This window comes from Bactrocera latifrons, unplaced genomic scaffold (genome assembly GCF_001853355.1).
Source record: "Bactrocera latifrons isolate USDA-ARS-PBARC rearing strain unplaced genomic scaffold, ASM185335v1 scaffold_127, whole genome shotgun sequence".
In the NCBI taxonomy this organism is placed as follows: domain Eukaryota; kingdom Metazoa; phylum Arthropoda; class Insecta; order Diptera; family Tephritidae; genus Bactrocera; species Bactrocera latifrons.
This window is the reverse complement of record NW_017534708.1, coordinates 314,995-341,390: the sequence shown is the minus strand read 5'-3', so window position 1 is coordinate 341,390 and position 26,396 is coordinate 314,995. Positions and strand designations below refer to the sequence as shown.

Below are 26,396 nucleotides of genomic sequence, written 5' to 3'. Positions count from 1 at the left end.
TCCAGGTGAGCTCAATTCGCTGCACTTAATGTGCATCACAAGGTGTCCAGTCAAATTCAATTTACTTTATACCTTCTCCACACAGAGTATACCATAAAAGCAACTAGGTGGCAACTTAACGCCCACACACACACAAAGGCATTCATAAACGCGCGTTAAACACGTCCAGCCAGACAGAAAGCATTAAAGCGGCAGGAGAACGTATTAAATAACAACAAAAAATATTTAGTTAAAGTAGTGTGAAATTCGTGGAGCAAAAGTACCGACTTCAATTACAACAAATACAATAAAGCATTTTGAAAAAGCAACATATAACGAACCTTTCCAACTTGATCCAAGCGAGTTGCAAAAGAACGCCACAGAGCTGCTCGCCAGCAGCACGCCATTTTAACGAATTCTCACACGCTCACCGAGTCATAGCAGCAGCCAGTATGGATTTACATAACTACAATAATAATATATTACATAGCAACATAACACTGCCATCCGCAACAACAACACCAGCAACATCAACATATTTTACATACAGCATACCGGGTATGGATATCACACCGGGTCCGGTCGCTTTTACCTACGTCAGTGAGTTTTTATCGCTCATCACGCCAACGGAACTGCCACTCGGTAAGTTTATAGGTAGGTGACGTCTGTGTGTGTATGTGAGAGCAGGAAGTGAATGATGATGGAAATGGTGCGAAAATATGAGTGAACGTGTGAGGTATGTATGTACCAGCACATATGGTATGAGAGAAATGAAAGACTAAGAATTTAAGGTATGTTTATATATGTATGTACGTGTGATTGATAATCTGTAAGGGGAACTTATGATAAAGATATATGAATTATTTGAAAGCATTAGCTCGACATTAAAGTCAGAGGAAATTAAGCATTGATGCGAAATTTGTTAGACTACTTAAGGGCCTTAGTCTTGGTTTGAAATTAGCGTACTTATTATATGCTACTTAAAGGTGGATTTTGAAGCAGGCCTAACCACCAGTAGACTCTACTAGAATTGAATATTGTTCACCTCTTATTCTTCATTACTACCGTAAACACCGTTAACATGGTTATAACCGAGTAAACAACAGCGCGCTTGTCTTTTCTTCTTTTCTTCTTTTCGCTATGTGGCGCCAATTGGAAATTTCAAGCGAAACCAAGCCCTTCTCCAAGTGGTCTTTCCAACGGCGTGGAGGTCTTCCTCTTTCTGTGCTTGCACCGACGGTTACTGCGTCAAATACTCGCAGTGCCATTCTGACGATATGACCTAGTCAACCTAGGCTCTATCTCTCAATTCGTTAAACTATGTCAATGTAGTTCATCGTTTCATCGACTACGGTATCCCCCGTTGCCAATGCGTAAAGTACCATATTCAGTCCGAAGTAGCACCTGTTGGCAAGAGTTATTCGAGACTGATGTCGTTGTTGATGTAGTGTTGGTGCCAAAATAGAAGTTATTATCAACGACTTCGAAGTTATGACGGTCAAATCGCGACTACGGCGACTACGACGACTATTTATTTGATGACAGGAGATATTTCATCTTACCCTCATTTGCTATCACAACCATTTGCTTCGCTTCCTTATTCAGTCGGGAGAGAGCAGAACAAACGGAGCGGTTGTTGAGGTCAATGACATTAGCATCATCGGCATTCGCCAGCCGGTGTACACTCTTATCGAAGACAGTACTTTCTCTATTCGGATCTGCAGCTTAAATTATTTTTCTCAGAAGTAGATTGAAGAAGTCGCACGATAGGGAGTCACCTTGTCTGAAGCCTCATTTAGACTGGCTGAGCTATTGGTATTGCTTAACATCCGTTTACACAGCCGTATTAGCTTTGCGGGGATAGACATAACGAGATAGAGGCAGTTCCCTTTCATGCTGTCGAAGATCCAATCAATTTGTTGACGGTGTACTTTAATCTTTCACACAGTACGCTCGATTAAACCTTATATGCGATTTGAGGAAGCTTATCACACGGTGGTGGTAGGTAGCGCAGATTGTGCGGTCTCTCCTTAAAGGTGGATTCAACCGCCAAAACTCGAATAACCTGGATTTTATTAACATCTGGCTTTCAAGAGCTCAGCTTTTTGGCACAGCTTTAATTTAATAGCGCTTTCGCCGGTACGTTTGGCAATTTCTTAACACACTAATTCTCCAATTAATTTGGAACCGCAAAGACTTCGGCGCGAGGGTATGTGGTCTATTTCATCCACGGACTCCCTGCCTATCGAGCTATGCCCGCAAGTTCTTGTGGAAAATTCGCTTAGCGCCGAGAATTTACAGCTGTCTGCGATGCCGAGATTTCTACTGCAATGGCTACTGGTGTTAGGTTCAGTGATCTTTCAAGTGCAGCCGTTGAAGTTATCTTAATGCTCCTGTTATGCAAAGAGCAGCGGGCCGCTATTTTCTCCAGTCCCCCAAGGAACCTTAAAGTAATATTAGCTTGACTTCCGCTTGATAACACTAATGCATAAGGACAAGTGATAAGCCATGTTAACCTTAGCTTCTGTTTACATGCGTGAAGAGCACTACTGGTATTTTTCGCCCTATCTTTCACTTTCAATTTCCATCAGTTTGCTAGTTCAAGATTACTTGGTATGATCCACAGAAGTTAATTCTGCCCTGTTGAGCATCGGAGTTGCCCATGAAAAGATTTCATACCTCCTTCTAAAGAATATCATATTATACCGACAAGAAACACTTACTTACTCGATAAATAGCGGTTGGCCCGAATGGGAATCTCTTAAAAGCAAAATAACTTTCTTGTCGGAGACTTTCGCTGAATAGCCCATCGCACACCCAGAACTAGCGCGACCACCGATTACAGTCAATGATATAACTAAACCAGTGGTTTTGGAGTTTATCTTTAAATATCACTTACGATTTCTGTACTAGTACTACCGAAGATTTCATGGTTTATGAAGTAATGTTGTGAAGAAAGACAATGCCAACTTTTAACATATAAAGACATGCCGTTTAAATATAGATGGTAGAACCTACCCTACCTTCCAAGCTAATCGAAGATATCCGATCCCAAGACAAGCGGAGTACTAAGAATCTATTGAAGTGAGTAAAAACAAATATATTTCTCTTTTCTTTGCGATTTTCTGATTATTTTGCCTCAACTTATTGCTAACCGTTAAACCAACCTGCCTTGGATGCTTAAAAAATGCCTTTGAAGTTGACTTGGTTGATGTTAAAGTGATTTCTTATGAAAAAACTGCTTTTCAAATTTGCGCTTCTTCCATTTTTTGTGGTCGCCCTAACTTATAAACTAATTGCCTATTTCCATCTTATCCCAATTTAATCATAAACCAGTGGGTGTTAAAACTAGAGAGAAAGTATACGAATCACCAGTTAACTCGACATGCAATGAACAAGGAAGTACATTGAGCCTATGTCGACAACAACAGCGATCCCCATATACTCTACAGTAGAGCTTATACAAATATTTCATGTTTAGCAAATGATGGGGGTGAAAGGTTACCCACTAACCCGTACAAGGACTCTCAAATAACAATGCCGAAATTCACATGAGCACATCTAGATCCACACGTATCTATTTAGCCTCGTATGTCACTGCATACCCTGCAGAGAATTTTGAGTTCGCGTGAGCTTAATAAATAATTTAAGAGCTTGGGTACTGTGGAAGCCTAAAGGTATGCTTAAAGTATGCCTAAAGGTATGCTAAAAATATTTTGGGAATGTCAATGTTAGAACCGCTGTGAATGACAGTTTCATAAAAGTAATTCGCATGACAGTACGGTAACTTAGCAACAGAGTGGAATTTATGTCAAATATAATATAATATAAATATATTTTTTAGTGGATCCAGCAGTTTGTCCAACCAAAACGATCCGTAACTTCTTTCCTCTTAGGGACTGTCATACAGTTAAAGAAAAATTACAAAGAAAAGAACAGTAGTTTCATAATAGTATTTGAACGAGTTGAACCCAAAAGTAGTTAGAACTGGACCACATTTAAAAGTTCACATTTCCTGCAGGGTATGTACCCGCACCAAACCCCTTATATGGACAAAGTGAATTAAGTCGCGCCTAAAATATATTATTCTGGACACTCAATTGGACATTTTAACGGCACAGTCGTGTCTAATTTCAGAATTTAGTGTGACGCCAGTTGAGTGCATTCGAGTGCGGCCACCATGTGGTGACCAACACACATACACATACACATACGTCTATATACTAACACGGCGTGCATGGCAATGCCAGGGAAAAGCGTTGGGCGGCAAAGTGTGAAAATGAGCTGTTGAATTTTCGACACGCAATCCAATTGATACACAGAGGTGATGGTTACAGTAAAACAACACTCACACACACTTATTTATTTGTGTTTTCGTTTTCTATGTCCACTAATTTACATTTACACAGCATTCCCACCGACTAGGCAATCAATTTTATATACACATGTGAGTATATCTGTGTATATTTGTATGTGTGCTTGCATATTACGGCATTTTATTACCGAATTATAGTCTATGGCCCAAACTATTTATAGCTGTTGCCACACGGACGGAATGCATGATGTATTTGCGCTCAATATTGTGCAACATGTGCAATTGTGGGATATTGAGCGTCATGTGGGTGTCACCCATGATTGTTGGTCAGAACTTTGTCACAGTGAAATAGCCGTTAGATTTTTTGCGATTTTCTTTTTTTTTTACGTTATTTTACATTTACTGCTCACAAACTTTTACTGTCAGCAAATGGCAGCGAAGTCAGTTCCCAGACTGAGGGAATCCTCGCTATCGATTATTGGCACGCAGGTTTTCGAACTCCTCTAGAATTCCACTTAAATTCGGTTTGTAATATAGGCCTCACTACCAGTTAAGAGTGGAAAAGGTGCGTGATGGACAGAGACGCAGGGATGAGCAACTATATGGATAGGTCCAAACTAGATAATCGAATGAGAGGTGGTGTCTTTCAGCAACATTAGATTCCAAAATCGTCTTCTCTTTACTAGACCACTGCAGTATCTTAAAAGTGAAGATCACAGCAATTAAAGAAGCCTTCTTGTTCTGCGAAAGAGTGTGCTCACAACAAGGAATATATTTATATATACAAATAGCCAAATGCCCAAATGGCTTTGAAATCAGTAAAGTATCTTGGGATTTCATTAAAGATAGTTAAATAATGTCTTGATGTCGTAGTGGATCTAACATCACATCATGAAACCTGCAAAGTGTTCCAGGGCATAGTGGTATCCGTAGTCACAACGAAGTAGATGAAACAGCTAGAACAGACACCACCCACCACTTAAAGGAGGGATTTATAGTATATGCAGACAGGGCTACGTTCAGATATTTAATCGACAATCATATCACAGACACAGCTGTGTCTCAATGGAGTCAATCTCGAACTTTCAAAGCAAACTGTGGCATAAATGGTATACGGGAGAAGCATGACACGACAAGTTGAAATCTTTGCCTGCATAATTAGTAAATTCAGACTACATGTTTAAATGTCTCACAGACTGAAGAAGATCAACTAGCACCTACAGCATGGTCTAGCGTAAAAAAAAAATCTGAATAAGCCTCTTTGATGCACTACCGTCGGACTTCTATAAACATACTAGTACTACCTCGTTTCATCTTTGCGCTCACACTACTTTGCGCTTTCGACTACTTATGTCCGCTATTCGTTTTGTGGGTAGCCATTCAAGGTTTAATACCCAATGTGTTCCAAGAATTCGATGTCTGGTTTGTGCTGGAGCTGAGCATTCACAGAGAAAATGGAAAACGGTTTCCCTATTCCCTTCTAGATTGTAGCTGCCGCAAATATTATTATAGGGCAGAAAATATGAAAATAGTATTCCCGAACTTATGTAACAAAGCGAATCCAAATTAAGTAGAAGTGGAATTCACCCACCAGTAAGCCTTTCCGCAATTACTAACTACGCTGGATTTAATAAGTGTCGTCGACCTGCCTACATATCCGTGTATACAGCTGTTTTCTGTATCCTCCGGTCTAGCACCTCTATACAGCACTACTGGTCCTCTCTATACCTAGTACTTCCGCTTGGAAGTTCCTAGCTGACTTTGGTAGTTGGATAGAGAGAGAGAGATTTCGAAATCATCAGAGTATACACCGGACCCACCCAGAAGTCCGTTTTGGATATCTTCTCCATTCACGTCTAAAGAGTATCCTCACTCGGAAGTGGGTATTGAAATCTGAACTTGAGAGAATAAAGTCTTATTCAAAATTGTTATACCGCCGATTTCATTTTAGTCCGCTGTTTGCGGCCCATAGATGTAACCTTCGTAGGGCTCCATTGAGTTGAAGTAGTATTCCATTCAGCATCCGCACCTATAAAAGCTGGATCAGATTGATATTCCTTTCAAACCTTCTTCTCTTATTGATGCCGAGGTCTCGCTCTCTTATAAATATTATACATTAAACTTGAACTTCCATTCCGAAAAACGCCGTCCTTAATAAAATCATAATGTATTGACTTCACTCAAGTTGCCTAATTACAACAAAAAACATGACCTTTTTATAGACAATAAATGTATATAATAATATCATGTAAAAATATATCATTTCATTGTTCGTTATATGATTACACATTGCTGAGCATCACAACATCATACATCATGTGATGTCACATTATATGAATTTTTATTTTTGACAATTATTCTTCTCAACGCCATGTTAAATTGTAGAAATTACTTTAACGTCTATGATTATATGATCGTACATAATTTGATGTCTCATCTATTTTCGGGGTTTTATTCTTCTCAACACCCTATGAAAATATAGAATTTGCTGTACATCATTTGATTACACAGGATGTGATTACCATGGATTATACATCATGTGATCATCACGTCAAGATACATCATGTGATGTCACATAGGCTTTTTCATGTTCGCACTTATTCTTCTCAATGCCATGTGATCTCTTATAATTGAAGTTAGTTTATAGTATGTGATGTCACATCACTTCAACTATCAATATAGTTTTGGTGTGTGATAGTGCTTTCGTGTGTGAAAGGTGTGCAAAAATTGTTTTTATTATATTTTCTTTACTTTCTTGTTTTCATATTTTTGATATAAATGCATAAGTTTTACAAATTTTTATGTTTTCTGTCAGATTTGGTGCGTCAATTCCTGCATTCCAACCTCACGCTCATCGATTTTACCAAAGATGTAAGCGAAATCACGTGATATACTAAAATTAAAAATAAAAATATTTTTACAGTCAATTATTAATTTCTAGCTAGGCTCTTTTGCCTTTAATTAAGCTTAAAAATTCTAAAACTACTTCCGCTTCTCTTTCTACTTTCGTCTCTCTTGCTAGGCGATCAAAATCGAATCGGGCTTTATCGCACTCATGAGCATCTTCGCCATACTGGCGCTTGTGCCGCTCATATCCACCTGCGCTTGGTGTTGTGGACGACGCGCCGACCAGGACGAAGCTGAATTTATACGCAACGCACCTGTCAACATACACGACGATTCGTTACAACAGGCATTGAACTGTCGGAAGAGTGCGTCCGTGGTTACGCTCTGGATAACATTTCTGCTCTTGGCGTGAGTACACCAAGCAAGTCAAAGCAATTTCATGGTAATATTGAAAAATATTCCAATTTGCTGTCAATGTTTGGCTATCCTTCTTTATACTTAATTTGTTTTTTGAGTATTTCACATTTTACATTTTGTCCCTACAGGTTGAGCGATTTTTGCATATTTTATGCGAACAGCCGTCTGGCTGCCAACGTTGAAATGACACCCGAAATGGTCAAATCAACTGTGCACGACATGGAAGTATTCCTCAAAGACACACACTTACAAATCAAACATAAGTTGGATAATGGTTTTCATGTAGCTGTCGAAAAAGTTGTCAAAGATTTGGAAGGTCAGTATGCGTAGCCGTAGCCCCTCAGTCAAGTCTTTGTATAGTTGTGTATGTGAGCCTACAAGTGTATTGTCTCTTGTTCTCATCATTTTTTTTTTCACAACCAAAGTTATAATTCATATTTTACCCAAGCCTCCTTATGACTCGCTGCCATTCTATGCACTCATATTATTTATTTGTTTCTCGTCCGTTTTGCTGCTGGCGACCATTCGTCTAACCCAACCCACTATCTGTATGCCTGCCCAATGGACCTGCTTGTGCATAATGGACGTAACGGCATTGCTGGATTATATGTTATTTCGACTTTGCGCTGTCCAGACGTCGATGTCCTCCTAGGGGAGCCAATTCAAGCGGAAATTTCAGCACACACTGGCATTGAGCTGGCATATGATTCATTGGCGACCATCAGCTTGGGTAAGGTGAAATTGTTGGGAAAATTATAACGTAAATGCTTACACAAGCCATAAGTGTACCTGCAGATAGTGTTTAGAGAGTGTGAGATTTTTTTTTAGAGTAGTCGGTTTGCTTGTAACAAGTTAACGAGTACTTATAAATTACAAAGAGAATTTCTGGGCTATGTTGCTGATTGAAAATTAGATCATTGACGAAAACTAATGTAACCCAATCGAAGATCGGCTAATTCATGCCTTTAATGTTGACCTGCCATTTTCTTGCGTATTCCAAACAAGCGACATCCTCGTAATGCTATCTAGAGTTTTCGTCAAAATATGGTCTATCCAGTGTAATTTTCTGCAATCAGTTGCTTCAGTATTGGTTCCTCTTTCGCTAAACTTCATAGCTCTTTACTGCTTTAGATTATGTTTGTATAAAGCACTTTAAAGAACATGTAATGTCCAATCACCAAGATCAAATTCCACGAAAATTTCTTACCACTGAGCATTCTTTTGAGACCTGGGAAAAGGAAACAGTCGTTCGGGCCCATATCTGAAGAATACAGTGCATTCGGAAGAAAATCGAAGCCCAGTTCATGGATTTCTGCCAACATTTTCATTGACTCGTGACACGGTGATTGCCTTTCCACTTTTCTTTCGTTTTCCTCACATGCGTTCGTTTTCGGTGATTTCGTCCTTCAAAGTAACCAATAACGCTATGTAATTGTCGCTGTTGATGGCCCTTACTTCTTGAAGGGATTCAATAAAAATTGTTCCATGCGTATCACAAAATACAGACGCCATAACCTTGCCAGCCGACTGTTGCGTTTTTTCAAGCTTTGGAGCGGGTTCGTCGTGTGCATTCCACTCAGACGACCTTCAATTGGACTTCGGAGTGAAATGATGGAGCCATCTTTCAGCCATTGTCTTACAGCGAATCAAAAGCTCGGGTTTATTACGCTTTAATAACTACAAACACTGCGCCGCATCATCAACTCGACGTAATTTTAAGAGCTTCCTCAACCCCAAATATTCGTTAATGATATCATGTACATATTCTGTTGAATTCTTTAGAAAGCCTGCTATCTCGAAGAACTTCACTTTACGATCAAACTCTTTTCGGTGTCCACTTCGTTCACCGTATTCGGTGTTCACTTCACCACTTCTAAACGTAGCATACCAATCCTTGATGGTTGATTTCAGCAACTTCAAGCTCCTTACGTAAAACTGCAAACGAAACCATTCATTTACGGAAAATTAAAAAAGAACAAGCATACTCTCGTCGAATCCCAGAGCTGATCTAGTGACTGATGCCCAGAGCATACTGGACTTATGGAACAACAAAGTGGCGGGGCCGTTGGTTTGTCGACCGAGCTATTCAAATACGGCGTCGATAAACTGATAAGGAGCATGCATCAGCTTTTTTTGTAGAATATGATAGGACGAAAGTATGCCCACAATACACAAAAAGGAAAGCCCCACAATTTGCGACAACAACATTGGGATACGGCTTCTCAACATCGCATATAAGGTTCGAGCGAACTGTGTGAAAGATGAAGCCCGCCATCAACAAAACAATTGGACCTGATCGGTGTGGCTTTAGGCTTGATCAGATCAACAGCTGATTGGATATTCTCCATGTGCCAAATCTTATAAAGGAACCGTGAATGGACTGGATAATTAAGTGAAGTGTATCGGTCTGATTGTGAACAAGGTCAAGATGAAATATCTCCTGTCATCAAACAAACAGTCGTTGCACTCCCGGCTTTGGCGCCCACGTCACTATTGACAATCATAACATCTAGGTCGTAGACAATTTCGTCTATCTTGGAACCAGTATTAACAACAACAGCGACATCAGAAAGATCCTGCTGAAAATGTATGGTTCTTTACGGATTGGCGACAACAAATACCACAGTCGCTGGAACGATGCGCCGTACGAGATATACGATGACATCGACATAGTTCAGAGAATTAAGAGACAGGCTAGGACATGTCGTCCGATTGGATAAAAACATTGCAGCACTGATAGTTCAGTACCCGGGGGAAGCAGAGAATCCACTCTATTGGAATGAGCAGGTGAAGAAAGACATGACTGCACTTGCAATCTCCAATTGTCGTCAAACAGGGAAAAGTAAGAACGACTGGCGAACAGCAAGCTCTGCTCTTCATAAATAACTAAACGAGTATGAGTAATCAGCTTATATTTCTCTGTAGCTTACATCACTAAAGGCAGTCATGCAATTCTGTGAAATGCGAGGAAATCTGTTCCACGTGTACTATTATAAATTTACAAGCACTCGAGAGCATATTCCTATTATGTATTGGATTCTAAACTCGACATGCTTTGTAATAATAAAAAGGATACTCCCAGTACAGTAATCTGTACAGTAATATGTACTGTTATGTGTATAGAGTTGTGTCTTACAAGTATTATAATCTAACAAAATATTTATTTTAAGATCTTATCTGTATTTGTTGTAATATGTTTTATTGCGCGCATTATGAAGTTAGACAAGTTATGGTTTGTTGGCGTAGAGTCCTTGCCTTGACATACCGAAGCGCAATACCAAACTCATACACGAGTATTACTGCATGTACTGCACAATTGTGCTGGACTTTATTACGACTTACCGAAGTTGTGAAGTCACTTTTATGCCTTTTTATTCATGTTTCTTTTTATTATTTTGTTAACTAATTTTTTTAAACTTTACTTCCTCTCAACACACAGCCAACGCAGAGTTGATATATCGTGTACTAATGTTGCAAGAGACAGTGGGGCGTGCTTTGAAGATTTCGCAAGAGGCCGCAGCACGCATGGAGGAACTACAAATACAACTGTCCGTGCTACAACGTCAATGCACCTATCGCGACCGACCGCTCTGCGATACGCTGCGCATACGAAGCTTCGAGGAGAATGGCATTATTGATGCCCTCAAGACGGTTGGTTAGCCAAATGCATGTTTTGTATGATGTAGTTAATATGTAGTTACGTGTGTTTGTACCTCCAATTGTAACGGTAATTTGACAGCAGCAACAACGTAGTTTGACAGTTATTTGTACATTTGTTGTGTGGAGTTTCTTTTTTTTTATATTTAGAAAGAATTTTACTTTTTCTCAGGCCTCAATAGCATCCAATCTCCAACCCTTTACACTGCGTTTAACTAGTAGCTCCACTGGTATTTGACATTTGACAAATGAAATTTTCATTTCACGTTTACACTTCACACTTCTTGCAGTTTTTCTTTTTATTTGATTTCTGGTTTTTTTTTCATTTTCTTTTTAAATTTTTTAAGTTATGACAGCTTTTCTGTCGGCTTCCGCCTTTTCATCTTCTACTATGTATTTCTTCCATAATTCTATTTCCTTTTTTCGGCTCTTTGCCAGCTGCAAGAGGACCAGACCATTTTTCGCATGCGTTACTTGGGCGAAATTGAATTTGGTGCGACTGTCAAGAATTTGACATCTGAGGTTGGTGTGTCACGTTCAATTTTCAGCAATTTCCCGCAACAAGTGAAGCACGACACAGCATACGAGCGGAACTGTAAGTAACAAGCTATTTTTTTCACTTTGGTATTATTTTTTTGATGACAAAAAAGATGTCTAAGGATTTTTGGCAAATTGTCTAACGAAATTAAAGTATTCTGGCAAATGAACTAGATCTTCTAATATGAAAATTCTGCAAAAAAAAAAGTTTTTTTTTTTTTTTTTTAAGAATTAATTAGTGTTTTATCTGTATCTTCTTGAAAGTCGCTCAAAAGCTTTCCCTTAGTAAGTAATTTAGAGAGTCTGTGTACAAACTCAGACCCCAAGAGAACTTGTTGAGTGCTTACGACGTCACTTGAAGACTTCTTGGGGTCTTCCTCGACTTCGTCCGTCTCATTTTCTGGATGTTATCTGGTCCGCAACCGGTGTCTGACTTGTAGATCATAATATTCACCATCGTGAATCCATGGTTAAACCTTCCGGCACTTTTCACCAGCTTTTCTATAGATTTCTTAGTTACAAGCAGCAGAATCTGCATCGTAAACCTTTTAGTCTCTACGCCAGATTCTGCTACGAGGTTCTCGAAGACGTTGACAAATCTCCTGAGATGCTGGAATCCAACCCTTAGCTCTTGTATGGATGGGATGTCTTTCTTGTCCATTACCAGACTGGCTACGTGGTATACCTTATAAAGTTGTACCGATCCCTCTTCGTCACATGCTATCATTTTAATCCCCTGCAACCAGCAGGCATCTGTGCTTGACGATAGTGCAACCGGATTTCCTAATAGCAGCGTCAGGCTTGTCAACACAGCTTCCATTGTGGACTGGCAAATTTTCTTGCGAGATATCTCTCTTTCAGCGCATTAATGATAATACGGTTCCGGGCCACATCAACAAATGATTAAGCAGACGTCGCTCTCTTTGTTTTCTGACTTTTGCTGACGACATATCGTAAGTTTTTCAACTTATCTCTGTGTCTTGGCTGTCACCGCGAATGGTTCGAGCTTAAAATTGGATATAAATACTTTCGCGTAGTCAATGGACTCCTAGAGCTCTTTTGTAAGCTCCTCAGCTTCTATTAGGATCTGGGAATATTTTTCGCGGGATCTCACTCTTCCATCATATCAATGATAATGCGGTTCCGGGCCACATAAGCAAACGTCACTCTCTTTGTCTTCTGACCTTCGGCTGACGGCTAAGCCTGATTTTTTCAACTGACCTCTATCTCTTGTCGGCCGCTTCTAATGGTTTAAGCTTAAAATTGGGTAGAAACACTTTCGCGTAAGCAATGAAATCATTGAGCTACTTTGTAGGCTCCTCCTTGGTTGGCGATTCTTTACATTCCTTGTGCTCATTGGGTTTTCGACCTTAAGAATAGACCTTTCTCTGGAAAACTTGTAACGTCGACTCATTAGATGTTGTCATTGTCCGTGCCTCTACATCAAAATGCGAGTCTGTCGTAGCTGTTTTCTTACAATTGGGGACGTTTTTTTACAAGGCGAGTCCCAAACCCAACGCACCACCCTGAGGAGGTTTCGCCTTCTCACTTTAGCTCGCCCTCAAACGGAAGTTTTTTGCCTACCCAGAGCATACTTAGTCTAAAACCGGAAGTCGTGAGTTGCTTGAGCCATATGTAAAAGAATCGGTTCTGGTACTCACTTGCGTGAACTCCCACACATGACTGCATCCTCCTATTTTATATCCAGTCTTATTTAAACAAAACCGCTGATAGTTAAGCCAAAATTCTAAGCAAATTCAAGAACTAGATACGCAGTTTCAGTGGCGTTAGCTCCTAACCTTCCTCCGCCACCTTCTCTTAACAAAACATCCATTCTAAACTCACTTAATTGACAGCTGCAAATGAATTTTGCGCTTAATTTACGCTGACCAGGCAGTAAACGACTGCCGAAAATGCTGATTCCATGTTGCCACACCACAGGAATGTTTTTATGTAAGGAAGCCAGTTCATTTGCGCGCCGCCGCCTTTTGCTACGTAAAATTTCATACGCACATGTGACGCTTGCTCACAAGCTATTTTAGTCATTTTTTTTTTTTTTTTGGTTTTCTCCATACAGATACCCTCGAGCAGCTGGAGAGCATACGGCATCGCACGAAAGCCAACGCGCAAATGCTCACCTCCACCATAAATGCGTTGCTTGAACGCTTACAACGCGTTTGGCCCACACTCGAACCAAGCTACGAGGAATTGCAGAGTTGGTCCAACTCCTATTGGACAGCAGGTTGGGTGGCTGCCTTGGTTATCGGTTGGGTGCTACTATTCGGTCTCATGTCCTACTGTTGCTTCCTATGCGAATCGAACGTGAAAGCTGGCGTTGTACTACTGATGTCCGTACTGATTATCTGTTTGGGCAGTATTTGTATTACTATCTACGGTGTACTGACACTGGCCATAGGCGGTAATACGGAAGTCTTTCTCTGTCGTTCGCTGTATGATGCGACGACAGCAACGGCAAATGCTGGCATTACCGGTACAACGGGTAATTGGGGCAACAATCAGCTTGCGGATGTGTCCGATGCGAACAGCTATCATTTATTGGGTAAGTTATTCGATAAACCGGGTTATGTGTACGCACACGAACCACAGACGGGCATCATTGGCGAACTACTACGGCCGGAAGGTGTGAATCGCTCCATTGTAAACGTTAGCCTCGCAACGGCGTTGAGGTATGAACAAATAAAATGGCCGTAGCATACGAATTAGACAAGTAAACATTGTTGTAAATTGAATTACTGTTGCTAGATTTTTGGTAATAATAAGCCAACGTAACCATCCACACATACACATACCTTTCTGGTAACTTGTAGCTGTACACTAATGCTATATTAAAGCCACTCATCCACTCCCCTCCACACGGTAGTTGTTATGCATACAACGTACACTTGTCGTAGCCATAGCGCACGTGGCTCCAACACACCAATTCAAATTATTTAAGCCGGAAAATTATTGTTGCATATGCAGCAAAGCCATAAATCCAATTAGCTTGATACTGTACGTGCTTCTTTTTTATTCACCGATCTGCTGGACTGCCGCGTGCATCGAGAAAATGTGTACACACACTTCGCTCATTCCACTCTTAGTTTCTGAGCAGTCCGACTACTACAGCGCGATGCCATTGCTCAATATTGCCACATGAACCCCTTAAATTTATTGATGAACGTAGTCTATTTCTTCTCCAAAACTCGTATTACGCTCCGTATAACGCTGCAGCGGCTTGCGTAAGCGTTATGTTAATGATTCTGATTTAACATAATGAACTATAATGAGATAGAACATAGAGCGGATATGGGTATCCATAATATAATATACTCGCTTTAATACTGTATGACAGAATTCTAGTACTCGTAATAAATAGGTTAGGTGAGGTTAGATGGCTGCTCAAAGACAAGGAACGCTTTATAACAACCATTGCAGCAGCTATCAAGAGTTAGTAGAAGAGCAGACTGTCACACATAGGAGAAGAATCACAACTATCGCTCGAGGATTTGTTTCCGATGTCGAAGAGGCTGCTCAGATAAAACTTTGTACGCTAATGAAATTCATCGGAGGCAACGGATGTTTCAGCAAAGAGCCAATAGACTGAGGTGACTTTAGTACAAGGTGATAACACAATGATCCTCTTAAAGGCTTAGATGCGTCCTAAGGCAGCCACTCTACTTACTCACCTAGTACATAGAATTCGGCCAAAATACCAGAATACGATATATGGCGTATCAATTCATAGTTTAATTCGCCAAATTTTAAGGTAGACGTTGCCATAGTGAAAAACCACTTTTTTCGGTCATTACTAACCCGGTTAAAAATAATAAGTTCGCCTTTATCGGTACAGATTCGTCGGATAGAGTTCACTGTTTTATTTTTCTCCTGGTTTCTGCTGTGAACCACTACCAGAAGTTCAAGAAAGACAAACCATCATATACTCTATCCAAGCGCTATTTGAAAACAAGATAGAATCACGAATAGATATTGCTTTTTTCATTTCTAAGAATCTGCGTACACGTCGGCTTCCACAATCTATCAAAACTAGAGAAATTTTTTCCTCAAATTTCCAAGCTGGCATACTTTAAGTAAACTCGAATTAAATTAAAAGTTATATAATGGCATATTCCTCGACTTCACCGTCATGAGATACATTATCAGGTCCGCCCGCGTTGCCGATGATGGTGTAGCCGTGATTCATACCTAACCCTTGTCGATTACCTGTCTGCCTCCGGGGTTTACCACCTCAACCTTCATTATGGAAGCTTTATGCTATAATTTTGGTATTTTTCTGGTACCTGCCGAATCGACTCAAGCGTTGTACCAGTCGAGGTAAAAAAGAGTTTTATATCGACGCAAGTTTCTGTAATACTGTAAAGAATATTATTTTTATTACTCTCGATTTTACGACACACGGTTATATGGACAGATTTTATTATGAAGTGTGGCAAAATACTCCGATACTTCAGCGCAAAGTATATTCTTTATGAATCTTTAGTTTATCTCATTTATGCTGAAAACCTGGAGTTCACTTTAAGTTTAAAGCTCTAAGACCTCTATCACGTTATAAAATAGTCTCAATCTCATTTTGTACAAACAAGAACCAAGCACTTTGGATTTATTTAAATCCAAGTTTTTCAGAAAATTTATACTTAAATAGCATACAAATGAGGAACTGTCCTTAAATTGATCAATAATATGTTTCTTAGTGTGCAGTCTAGCGATCTCGTACTTACTAAATATATTTGGACATTGCGACCTTAGTCTCGATAGTATTAACAGTATCCTTTTCGTTGCGTCCTAAAGAATTAGAATTAAGACAGCTATTTATCTCCATTCCCTGAACACTCTTTTGTATTTTTATACTCTCGCAACAAAGTTGCTAAAGAGAGTATTATAGTTTTGTTCAAATAACGGTTGTTTGTAAGTCCTAAAACTAAAAGAGTCAGATATAGGGTTATATATACCAAAGTGATCAGGGTGAGGAGTAGAGTTGAAATCCGGATGTCTGTCTGTCCGTCCGTCCGTGCAATTTGTAACTTGAGTAAAAATTGAGATATCATGATGAAACTTGGCACACGTATTTCTTGGCTCCATACGAAGGTTAAGTTGGAAGATGGGAAAAATCGGCCCACTGCCACGCCCACAAAATGGCGGAAACCGAAAACCTATAAAGTGTCATAACTAAGCCATAAATAAATATATTAAAATGAAATTTAGCACAAAGGATCGCATTAGGGAGGGGCATATTTGGACCTAATTTTTTTGGAAAAGTGGGCGTGGCCCCGCCCCCTACTAACTTTTTTGTACATATCTCGAAAACTACTAYAGCTATGTCAACCAAACTGTATAGAGTCGTTTCTTTTAGGCATTTCCATATACASTTCMAAAATGGAAGAAATCGGATAATAACCACGCCCACCTCCCATACAAAGGTTATGTTGAAAATCTCTAAAAGTGCGTTAACCGACTAACGAAAAACGTCAGAAACACTAAATTTTACGGAAGAAGGAAGCTGCATCCAGGCTTTTTTTAAAAATTGAAAATGGGTGTGACGTCGCCTTCTTATGGACCAAAAACCATATCTCAGGAAGTACTCTACCGATTTCAATGAAATTCGGTACATAATATTTGCTTAACACCGTGATGACATGCACCAAATATGGATGAAATACGCCTGAAGTCTCGATTATCACTTCATCATGCGAGAGTATAAAATGTTCGGTGACACCCGAACTTAGCCCTTCCTTACTTGTTTATAGATGTAACAGTGCTCCAAGAGTGTACCGTTTAAGTGGGCCCAGTTATTACATTCCTTTCGATTAAATATATTTTCCACAAATTCCATTTTGTCCCTTATGAATTATGAAATATTTCATTAAGACCGTCCTGCCCTCCACAAGAGCACCAAGCACTATATGAGTCCTATTTTCTTACCTCGAACCTCCTCTTTTATTATAAATAATTAGTACTCCAACCCCAGCGAAACTCTCCATAGAAACCTTCTATTGAATAAAGTGCTCCACCCTTTAAGCCTCTGTAAGTACAAATCATGTATCGAGTCAATGCTGCTACCACTTACAGAACCCACCCACTAAGAGCCTCAATAAAGTTACCCAACCCAAATGTGCACCACTGTCCGCTATATACAACCAACTATGAACCAATACATATACAAAGGCGAAACATGGCAATATTCTATCAAATTTCTTTTATCACTTATTGTCTTATCTGCGACTCTGACACCGACTCGTAATGCCATACTGCGTGGTTACAATTCTCGAAATAATCTTCAAATCAACACGCCTACAAAACAATACTCGTGCGAAAACCCACACACACATACACACACACACACGCACATGCACAATAACTCACCTCGGGCAATCGTTGCTTGGCTCCAACGCCTTTTCAATGCCTGCATAACCTCAAATCACGTGTTCTCCAATGTAAACGTTCTGCTTGTACGCCGCCTGTGGGTTTACATGCGTGTGTGCGGCTTCATCTCTCGTCCTTCATTCTGCGGCGGGTTGTGTGTTTTTTTGTTGCGGTTAATTTATTTGTGTGGTTTGCTACATCCCCCCGCCCTTCGTGTAAACACTCACGAACGCAGAGGTTGTGAACAAAACCAAGCATCGTACAATGTCTTCCAACTGGATGCATTCGTTAATACCACACAAATTGCCGATTTAAAGCAATTCCCAAAAGTGACCACGGCTATTGATGCAATCACCGTATCCGAACGTACCATGCTCTCGCTAACGCAGACCATACAGAATATACTGGAGAATATGCTGCACACTTCATCCTTCAATCTAACCACATACCGGGTTAGCATTGGTGCACCGACGCCCGAGAAGGATTTGGCTACGTTCATCGATCAAATGCAGAGGGTAGCATTGCAGGTAAGCGTTGTTTGGGCGCCACTCGACTGAGCCCAAATGCTATTTAAACTTTCTTTTCTATACTTACATTTTGGGAAATTCTACTAGATTTGTATTAGATTAGTGGAAGTAGAGTGCTTATGTATTATGTATATACGAGTATTTGAATGAATGTGTCGAGAATTTCTCAAGCAGTTTATTTTCCTATTTTATTTGGCTCAATCGTTCTCGTGTAAGCGGGAAAGAAGAGAAGGAGTGAGTTGTGGGAAAATTATAGCTTCTTTATTAGCGTAAGCAACGCTTACACGGTTATGGCCGAGTTTACAACACCAATACTGTTTTTTTCTCACTGACGTTAACTTAAATGATATGCTAAATATGACCTCTTTTATTGTTACAAAAATTTGTTGGAGTACCTTTTAGTTTTTTATCATTAACCATTTATCTCTATTCTTTGTTTATTAGAATACTAGATATGTCAATATGTAGAAGGAAAAATAGATATCGAATAGCTCTTCTGAGAGGTCATAGGCGATACAATCAAACATTGACTTGACAACTTATTACATGCTACCTAGAGGTCTCCCAAAACAAACCGAATATTAGATAATGTACCCAAGAGATCAAGCAAACAACGGCAGGCGAAAACTATCTTATCGAAAAAGGCTAAGAGTCTTTGATATCTTACAGCTATATATGGTTGATAAGCTCTACTGTCTTCACTTGCTGTAGACGAAGCAGGAATCTCATCCAGAAGCGCGAGTTCAGCGCTGACGTCGTGCTCAATTCTAAACTTCTCAAACTGCTGTTCGAGTCTGAATACGGAGCCGCCAATTAACTCAGAACATCAGAACTCGCTATGTCGGAGAGATTCTTGTCGTTCTCCATGGTCGTTTGACCAACTTCACCTGCAATATCCATCACATCTGAAACCTGAACATCTTCAGCTTTGGCTTCCGTTGGAAGTATTCTGAAGACTACCCTTTCAAATCTAAAGCTTATGGCTGCCTTGGGTCTGATGAGAGGACCGACGCGCTTTGCATTTAACAGAATCAGCACCTACCGATATGGTTCGTCGGTTCTCTCGAGGCTTATTACTCTCCAATCATGCAATAGCTTGGGATTTACTTAATCTCCCTCGGCGAAGAAGGCCAAGCGGCGGTCTGACTTCAGCTTTCTAGCTATCGCATTTTTTCTTCGACGCCCTGTTCATTAGTTTAGCAGAGGCTTCTTTGCTGTGTTGTCGATTCCGCCGCGTATGAAGGCTCTATCTACATCCTACTACTTGTAGAGTCACCTGAAGTAGAAATTCCAAATAGAGTATTGGTATTTCTGGATTTCGCCAGCGACGATTTCGTGGCCCCAGGAGCCGCACTCCTACGCGATACAGATCTCAACTTACGCCTACCACGCTTGCCAGGGCGGAGGCGGTTGCGACATTAACCCATCAACCCTTTCTGATGAGTGCCACCACTTCATATTCAGGTAACAGAATGCCGCGACCACCAGCCCAGGGTACTACCAAAATCCTAAAATCCTACTCATAATCCGATTTCACAGCTATAGTCGTCGGGAGTTTAAAAGTCGTACAGGTCGTTTCAGAAATAAGATGCAAAATATTGCAGTTTTAATCATATGGAAGGATAATTTTGAAAGCGTTCGTAGATAATGGCGGGTTTTACTTTCAAAATCAAAGTAAATGTTGGATTTTTTTGGATTCTTATGTGAAAGTATTATTTTCCTTCAAAATTATATCGGAAATACAGATATCAGCATTCGATAGAAAAGTAAAATTTCAGTTAAGCCGAGTCTGTTCGACAATATTGTTTTCACTTTTTAACACGAACACGCTGTTTTCTCAGATACAAGACGTGGCCACCTCATCACGCATGACTACACTCGGCAGTCGTTCGAAGCGTTTACAGGCGTCCATACTACAGCCACTAGAACAGTTACAGAATGAAATACTTTATCATTTGACGGCTTTAGAGTTGCAACGTGATCCTTGGGCCAAGCAAGTTAATCAAACACTAAATCACTTACGCAATGTACAGGGTTACTTGGAGAAGACTGCAGCGGAGATTTGCAGCAATCAAACTCGCCTCTATACGGAGAGGTCTGCAACAAAATGTTAAAGCAAACACTATAACTTCACATTTTCCACACAATTTCAGATTGAAAGCTTATCTGACAAATAGCAAAGCTACAATGTCATCACAATTGGGTGACACCACTGCCAAATGTCGTCCCTTCTTCGATATTTTCGATGCGAATCGTATTTTCCTATGCCGCAACATAGTGGACTACATCAATGCTTTGTGGTTCTTTATATTTGTAACACTCTTACTCTGGTCGGTCGGTACACCGGTTGGACTTAATCTAATCACCATACAACGGCGTTTAAATCGGTTGCGTCGCGCGCAAACACGTTCTGCCGAAAGATCGGACAGTCGCAGTCGACGTAGAGAACGTACCACTAGTTCGGCTGGACGCGAACCGCATAGTGCGAGCAGCGCCAGTCGGCCGGCACTGTATGTACTCGTAATTTATAATGATAGTAGCTTCGCTTTGGACATTCCGAAATTTTATATTCTTTCCTCGTAGACGACGCTCGGCTACCGAAGAGACGCTGGATATTGCTACTGAAGAGACACCACCGCCACCAAGACGAGAACAACGAGATGTGCGTAGTCGTGAACGAGAGCAGAGTCGAGCGCGTGAGAGTGTAGCGGCCAGCACACCGGCACGCAGTCGAACACAACAGTTAGTAGCGAATCAGTGTGTTTGTGCTTGAAGCCTATATAACTTGTGTATGTTTTCACTTTATTTAGGCGGCGTACCGGCACAGATGCCGAAGATAATTGGGGTTCGTCGAGCGCCAGTCGCGCTACATCGATGGAGCGAGAGCCCAGTCAGCCGAGAATGTACACGAGCAGCAGTAGTGCACAACAGCAACGCGGCGCTCAGGCGAGACCACAATTGTGAGCCATCATTTCGTTAAATTATGTATAATATATTTCCGTTCAACCAAAATTTGTCCTGAAACCGTTCAAATAATTTGTTTAACTGCAACTCCTTAAGCTTTTAACCACCTTTCTCTTTTTATTCAGGCGAAAACAAGGCACCGAAGAGTTCGATTTGGAAGGCGAGGACAATTGGCAGCCAGCGCCCACAGCCAGCCGTTCTGAGTCACGCGCTGGCGTAAGACGCGAGCAGCGAGAGCAACCGGCGTACTCACACAGTAACGGACGCAATAAACCGAAACTGTAAGTCGGTGCGCTTAAATTGAGTATTGGTGCAAAAATTTCAAAACATTTTTCATACTAACAAAACAAAAGAAAAGCAACTTATTATTAGTTGAAATAAAGTTGACTTACTTTAATGCTAACCCGTGCGACAAAGTCAACTTTACTTTCACTAATAATTGTTTGCATTCGATTATAATTACCAACCACTAACTACTTACATCCTCTCTCGCTCTCCGAACGGGTAAGACGTCGCACCGAACGTGAGAAATACGAACGAACCTCTCGTCGCTCTATGACACCGGTTTTGCAAGCTAGTCCCGATGCACAGCCAGCCAGACCAATGCCGCGTACACCGACGCGTCTGCGCCATCGCGTGACATTGACAACACGCGCCGTCACCAATCTAATGCGTGCCGGTAATCTGCGCCATAAGAGGCTGTGAGTAGCTGTTGTTGGTAATTTTAAAAACTGCACGAAACCTGTCACAACCTGATACATAGTTTGATCTGCATTAGCTGAACGCACTTTTGAACCCACCCAACCTGTTTAAGTAATACAAAGTTTCTTTCACACGCATGCTCTGTGTGCTTCTGTCTCTCCAGTTAGTCACCTGCTCTCTAATTGAACCTAACAAACTCCTGTGATATCCAAAAACTTTACTTTCTATGTGCTGTGTACTTTATTAATAATATGTCGTTTTCTTTTTTTTGGTTCTGCAGCCAGCGCAGTGGTACTGAAGATTTCGAGATTGAGGAAAGTGAGACATATGGTGCGCCGGCGCAGGATTCTGCCGCAGTGGCTGCGTAAGTCTGATATTTTATAGAATAATTGGTTACAAATCAATGATCAGAAGACGATACCATACTCTGCAGTATTTCTCCGAAGATTTCTCATAAATAAAATTTTATAGACTATTTAGTTGGTTTGTTTAGAGACTGAAAATTTGAGGTAGAGATGTACACGATAGATAACACTACTACTACCAGTAGTGAATGGTAATGGATTGTTGGATTGATATCCACCGTCAATAATTTGATTGAACCTAATCAATTGGAATACAATTCTGAAAGAATATCTTCTTTCCTTATTGGTGTAGACACCGCTTACGCGGCTATAGCCAAGTTAACAACAGCGAGCCAGTCGTTTCACATTTTCTCTTTTTTTCGGCAATTCGAGATCACAAGTGCAGCTAGGTTCTTCTCCAGCAAAGTGGAGGTCTTCTCCTTCCTCTGCTTCCATCGGCAGGTACTGATTCGGCAATCTTTGGAGCTGGACTGTTCTCTTCCATCCAGAAATCATGATCTGGCTGGTGAACTATGTCAGTGTCCCCGTATATCTCGTACGTATCGACTTCGGTATCCGCCGAAGAGTGAATGCTGAGGTGTTTTCGTAGAAATCATCCCTGCATTCACCTGATTGAAGAGGAAAAACTTCTTTTTTTACCACTGAAAAAATCGATTTGATGAATTATCCGACGTATAATTGTAGTCTTGACTTGGGACCGAATGAACTCTTTTTATTCCCGTACGTAAAAAATAAACTAATAGACTCAACAACTTAGATTCATGTTGGTGTAGTACCATTTGTAGAAGATCATTTCAATTGGACGGGTTGTTATCGATAGTCTTCCGCAGTAATGGTTTCACTTGGGTTTAGTAGCTCATAATACAGTGAATTCTAATCCAAATACAGAGCTGCCGGCTATACGGCTTTGTCATTGATTTGGCTGGCTGGCCAGGTTTCATATATATATATTTTTTTTTCGTTTCCTAATAGATCGATTTTTCATTACCAGTCACTATCCGCTGGTTGGAAAGCGTATTTTTCAAACACTCAAATAGAATTTCTGGCATGCAAAATACTTGAGTAACTCCCAAAGAATATTCTTGCGTTTGGCAACCACCTTCATCGAGGTCCTCATCTTCAAACATTTTTGGCAACGCAGAGCGACTTTGGAGTAGTATTGCTGATGAATAGACCAAAAAGCTGCTACTACTGGGAACAAGAGAGCTTATCATCATTGTAAGGGTCATCACAGAGATCCATTCGGAAAGAATCAGTTTTTTTTTATCAAATCCAGTGAATTGCTGGTTCAGACTTAATTTGGTTAACACTCAAAAGTACAATAAACCTAATGATGGCCTTAGTACGGCCTGCTGTGATCTGGCGCATCCCTTGTTAACCAAAAAAAGACCGTGCAAACCGCTTAGTCAGAGCATGTTCATCCTAAATTTCCACCCAAATAAGAGGAAAGTTTCGAAATATTTGAGTGAAAAAGTTATTAGGCGCACAAGGATGGTAGCTGTCACGGCAAGTTCTCAATACTGTAACATGGGATAATCATGAAGTTACGCGACATCTTGGCGAAGCGTGCAAATATAGTTATTGGCTCAATATTAAGATATCTTTCTAGATAATTATTATTTTAAATCTATTTTTCACTGGATGCCGTCTGCTAGTTTTCGCCTATATCATCCTTTAATCCAATTTTTTCTTTTCTTGCAGCGCGCGTCGAACACCGCCACGCACGGCTCCGCCACCACCACCACCGCCCGGCATGATGAACAGGTTCAGGCCACGTTATTAAAGCAAATAGAACAAAAATTAAAACTAAATTAAACTTTTCTAAACACTTATACACACATTTCTTTGCAACATTCACTGCTCTACGCATGCCGTCACAATGCTGCCTTTATGCCAACAACAACAAACCAAATAAACTTAATTTTTCTAACTCTCTCTCTCTTCTCTCTCTGTATCTGTCTCTTCAACAATGCACACTTCTAACGCTCTTTTCGCTCGTCTTCTTCAGGTATGGCAGCGTGCGCAGTGTTCGTTGGAATGCCGAAGAAGACATGGTCTTCGAGGATGTCGATTCACCAAATCCAATATATATGAATCATCATAACATGCGTTAACAATGAGAGCGCCAGTATGAGGCTGTTCTAAGAAAAATGCCAGCTTTGGTCACATTTCATAGATCGCCTGTATTTTCCATTATGATTTTTTTCTATACACAAACAATAATAAATTCCATTGTATTTTCGAAGCACTTTTTTAATTATAAGTAAAATTATTGCATAATTAATAATAGTTGAAATTAATAAGACATTTATTATAAAATTGCGTGCCGTATTCGCAATAAAATTAATCATAGTCGTCTCCGCATTTTAATTTAAAAAAAACTGTTTCTCTTTTAATAAACTTAATAATAAAATTAATTGATTGAAAAAGAAACAAAGCTTTGTACACTTGTCAAATTCGCAAAAAGTCGAAGTTTATGAGTAATCTTCACGATAGGGTTCGCACCTTAAATTATTATATCCTTTGTGACGTCAAATTATAGTACAGGAGTTCTAGTTCCTATAAGTGTACAAAGATTTTTATTCCCACTAGTGCAAAAAAAGGCTTGAAAGTGGAAGCTACCAGGTGTTTAAGCTTCGTTCTAACAAAAGTGGGACAATCAAGTAATAAGTTAATAAGAAGACTATTCAATCATATTATAGTGACTCTCAACCTTGCCGTGGAGACGCCGATAGGACAGCGTCCAGTTAAAACTCCTACATCTCGAAAAGAACTAACCTAATTGCAATCGAAGAGCTAACTAGATCTCTCGCAACTCACTATAGGCCAAAAGAATCTTAAGATCGCGCAAAAACTAATGGCTTCCTGGAAACGCTGGTAGTAGAACACATGGATAAAGAGCAGATTCGACATCATCCCACTCTATCGCTAGGGACTAAGTTGACTTTCCTTAGAGGATACTTGCACCACAAATCAAGAGAAAGTTAGAAAATTGAGGAGAATGACATAATATATCTCACCATCTACAAGTTTAAACCTTGATCCTCTTGGTATTAGTGGCAAACCACTGGCAAATAGTTAATTTTCTGAAGTCTTTCATCCTTTCCGTCAGGGGGCATCACAATACGAACTCGTTCAACTTTATTAAGTTTGGAGGCTAGATCACAAAAATCTACGGAAGATTGTCGACTTCTTTGATAATTCTCTATATACCCCTATTAAAATTAGTAAGGCTCTCTTATAAGTTATATAAGATGGTTAAGCGCATCGAAAAAGAAAAATATTATTCTCTCAGAGGAATTTTTAGATTATATTACAATGCTAAGTAACGCAATGCTGAAGTTATCTTCACATCAGATTTTGACTCTCTCCCACCACAGTTCGGTCTAAGTAGTTTGAATGAACTCGAATATATTTAGATCTTCAGAGTATACATACTTAAATGAATAGGTATCGAACGATGAGACTTCTCATATTGTGAAGGTAAATATAAATTGTATAAATGGTCATAATGAAGAGCTGATCAGATTTGGCCATCTCCATCTGTATGTCTCAATATACGCGAACTAGTCCCTCACTTTTTGAGACATCGGTCTGAATTTTTACACAAGCCTTCTCTGCCCTCCTCTGTCCAAGAAGCTGCCCATTTGTCGGGCACGTCGATATGGGACCGCTATAGTATACTATATAGCTGCCATAAGTTCTGAA

General features: G+C 40.1%; 1 protein-coding gene across 2 annotated transcripts; it reads left to right on the top strand.

Annotated features, from left to right (window-relative positions):
• The first annotated feature begins 89 nt into the window (after nt 1–89).
• LOC108978791 (prominin-2) lies at nt 90–25,044 on the top strand. Of its 2 annotated transcripts, XM_018949247.1 has the most exons (18): nt 90–621; nt 7,110–7,165; nt 7,317–7,549; nt 7,687–7,874; nt 8,193–8,288; nt 10,998–11,209; nt 11,654–11,810; nt 13,830–14,439; nt 18,366–18,657; nt 20,499–20,752; nt 20,811–21,167; nt 21,241–21,399; nt 21,468–21,617; nt 21,747–21,902; nt 22,131–22,322; nt 22,604–22,687; nt 24,390–24,452; nt 24,697–25,044. In XM_018949247.1, exons 1-18 carry the CDS (start codon nt 432–434, stop codon nt 24,800–24,802), a joined length of 3,555 nt encoding a protein of 1,184 aa, XP_018804792.1. In that variant the 5' UTR covers nt 90–431; the 3' UTR covers nt 24,803–25,044. The 2 variants fall into 2 exon arrangements, with proteins under 2 accessions (XP_018804792.1, XP_018804793.1); XM_018949248.1 differs by lacking the exon at nt 22,131–22,322.
• The last annotated feature ends 1,352 nt before the right edge of the window (nt 25,045–26,396 follow it).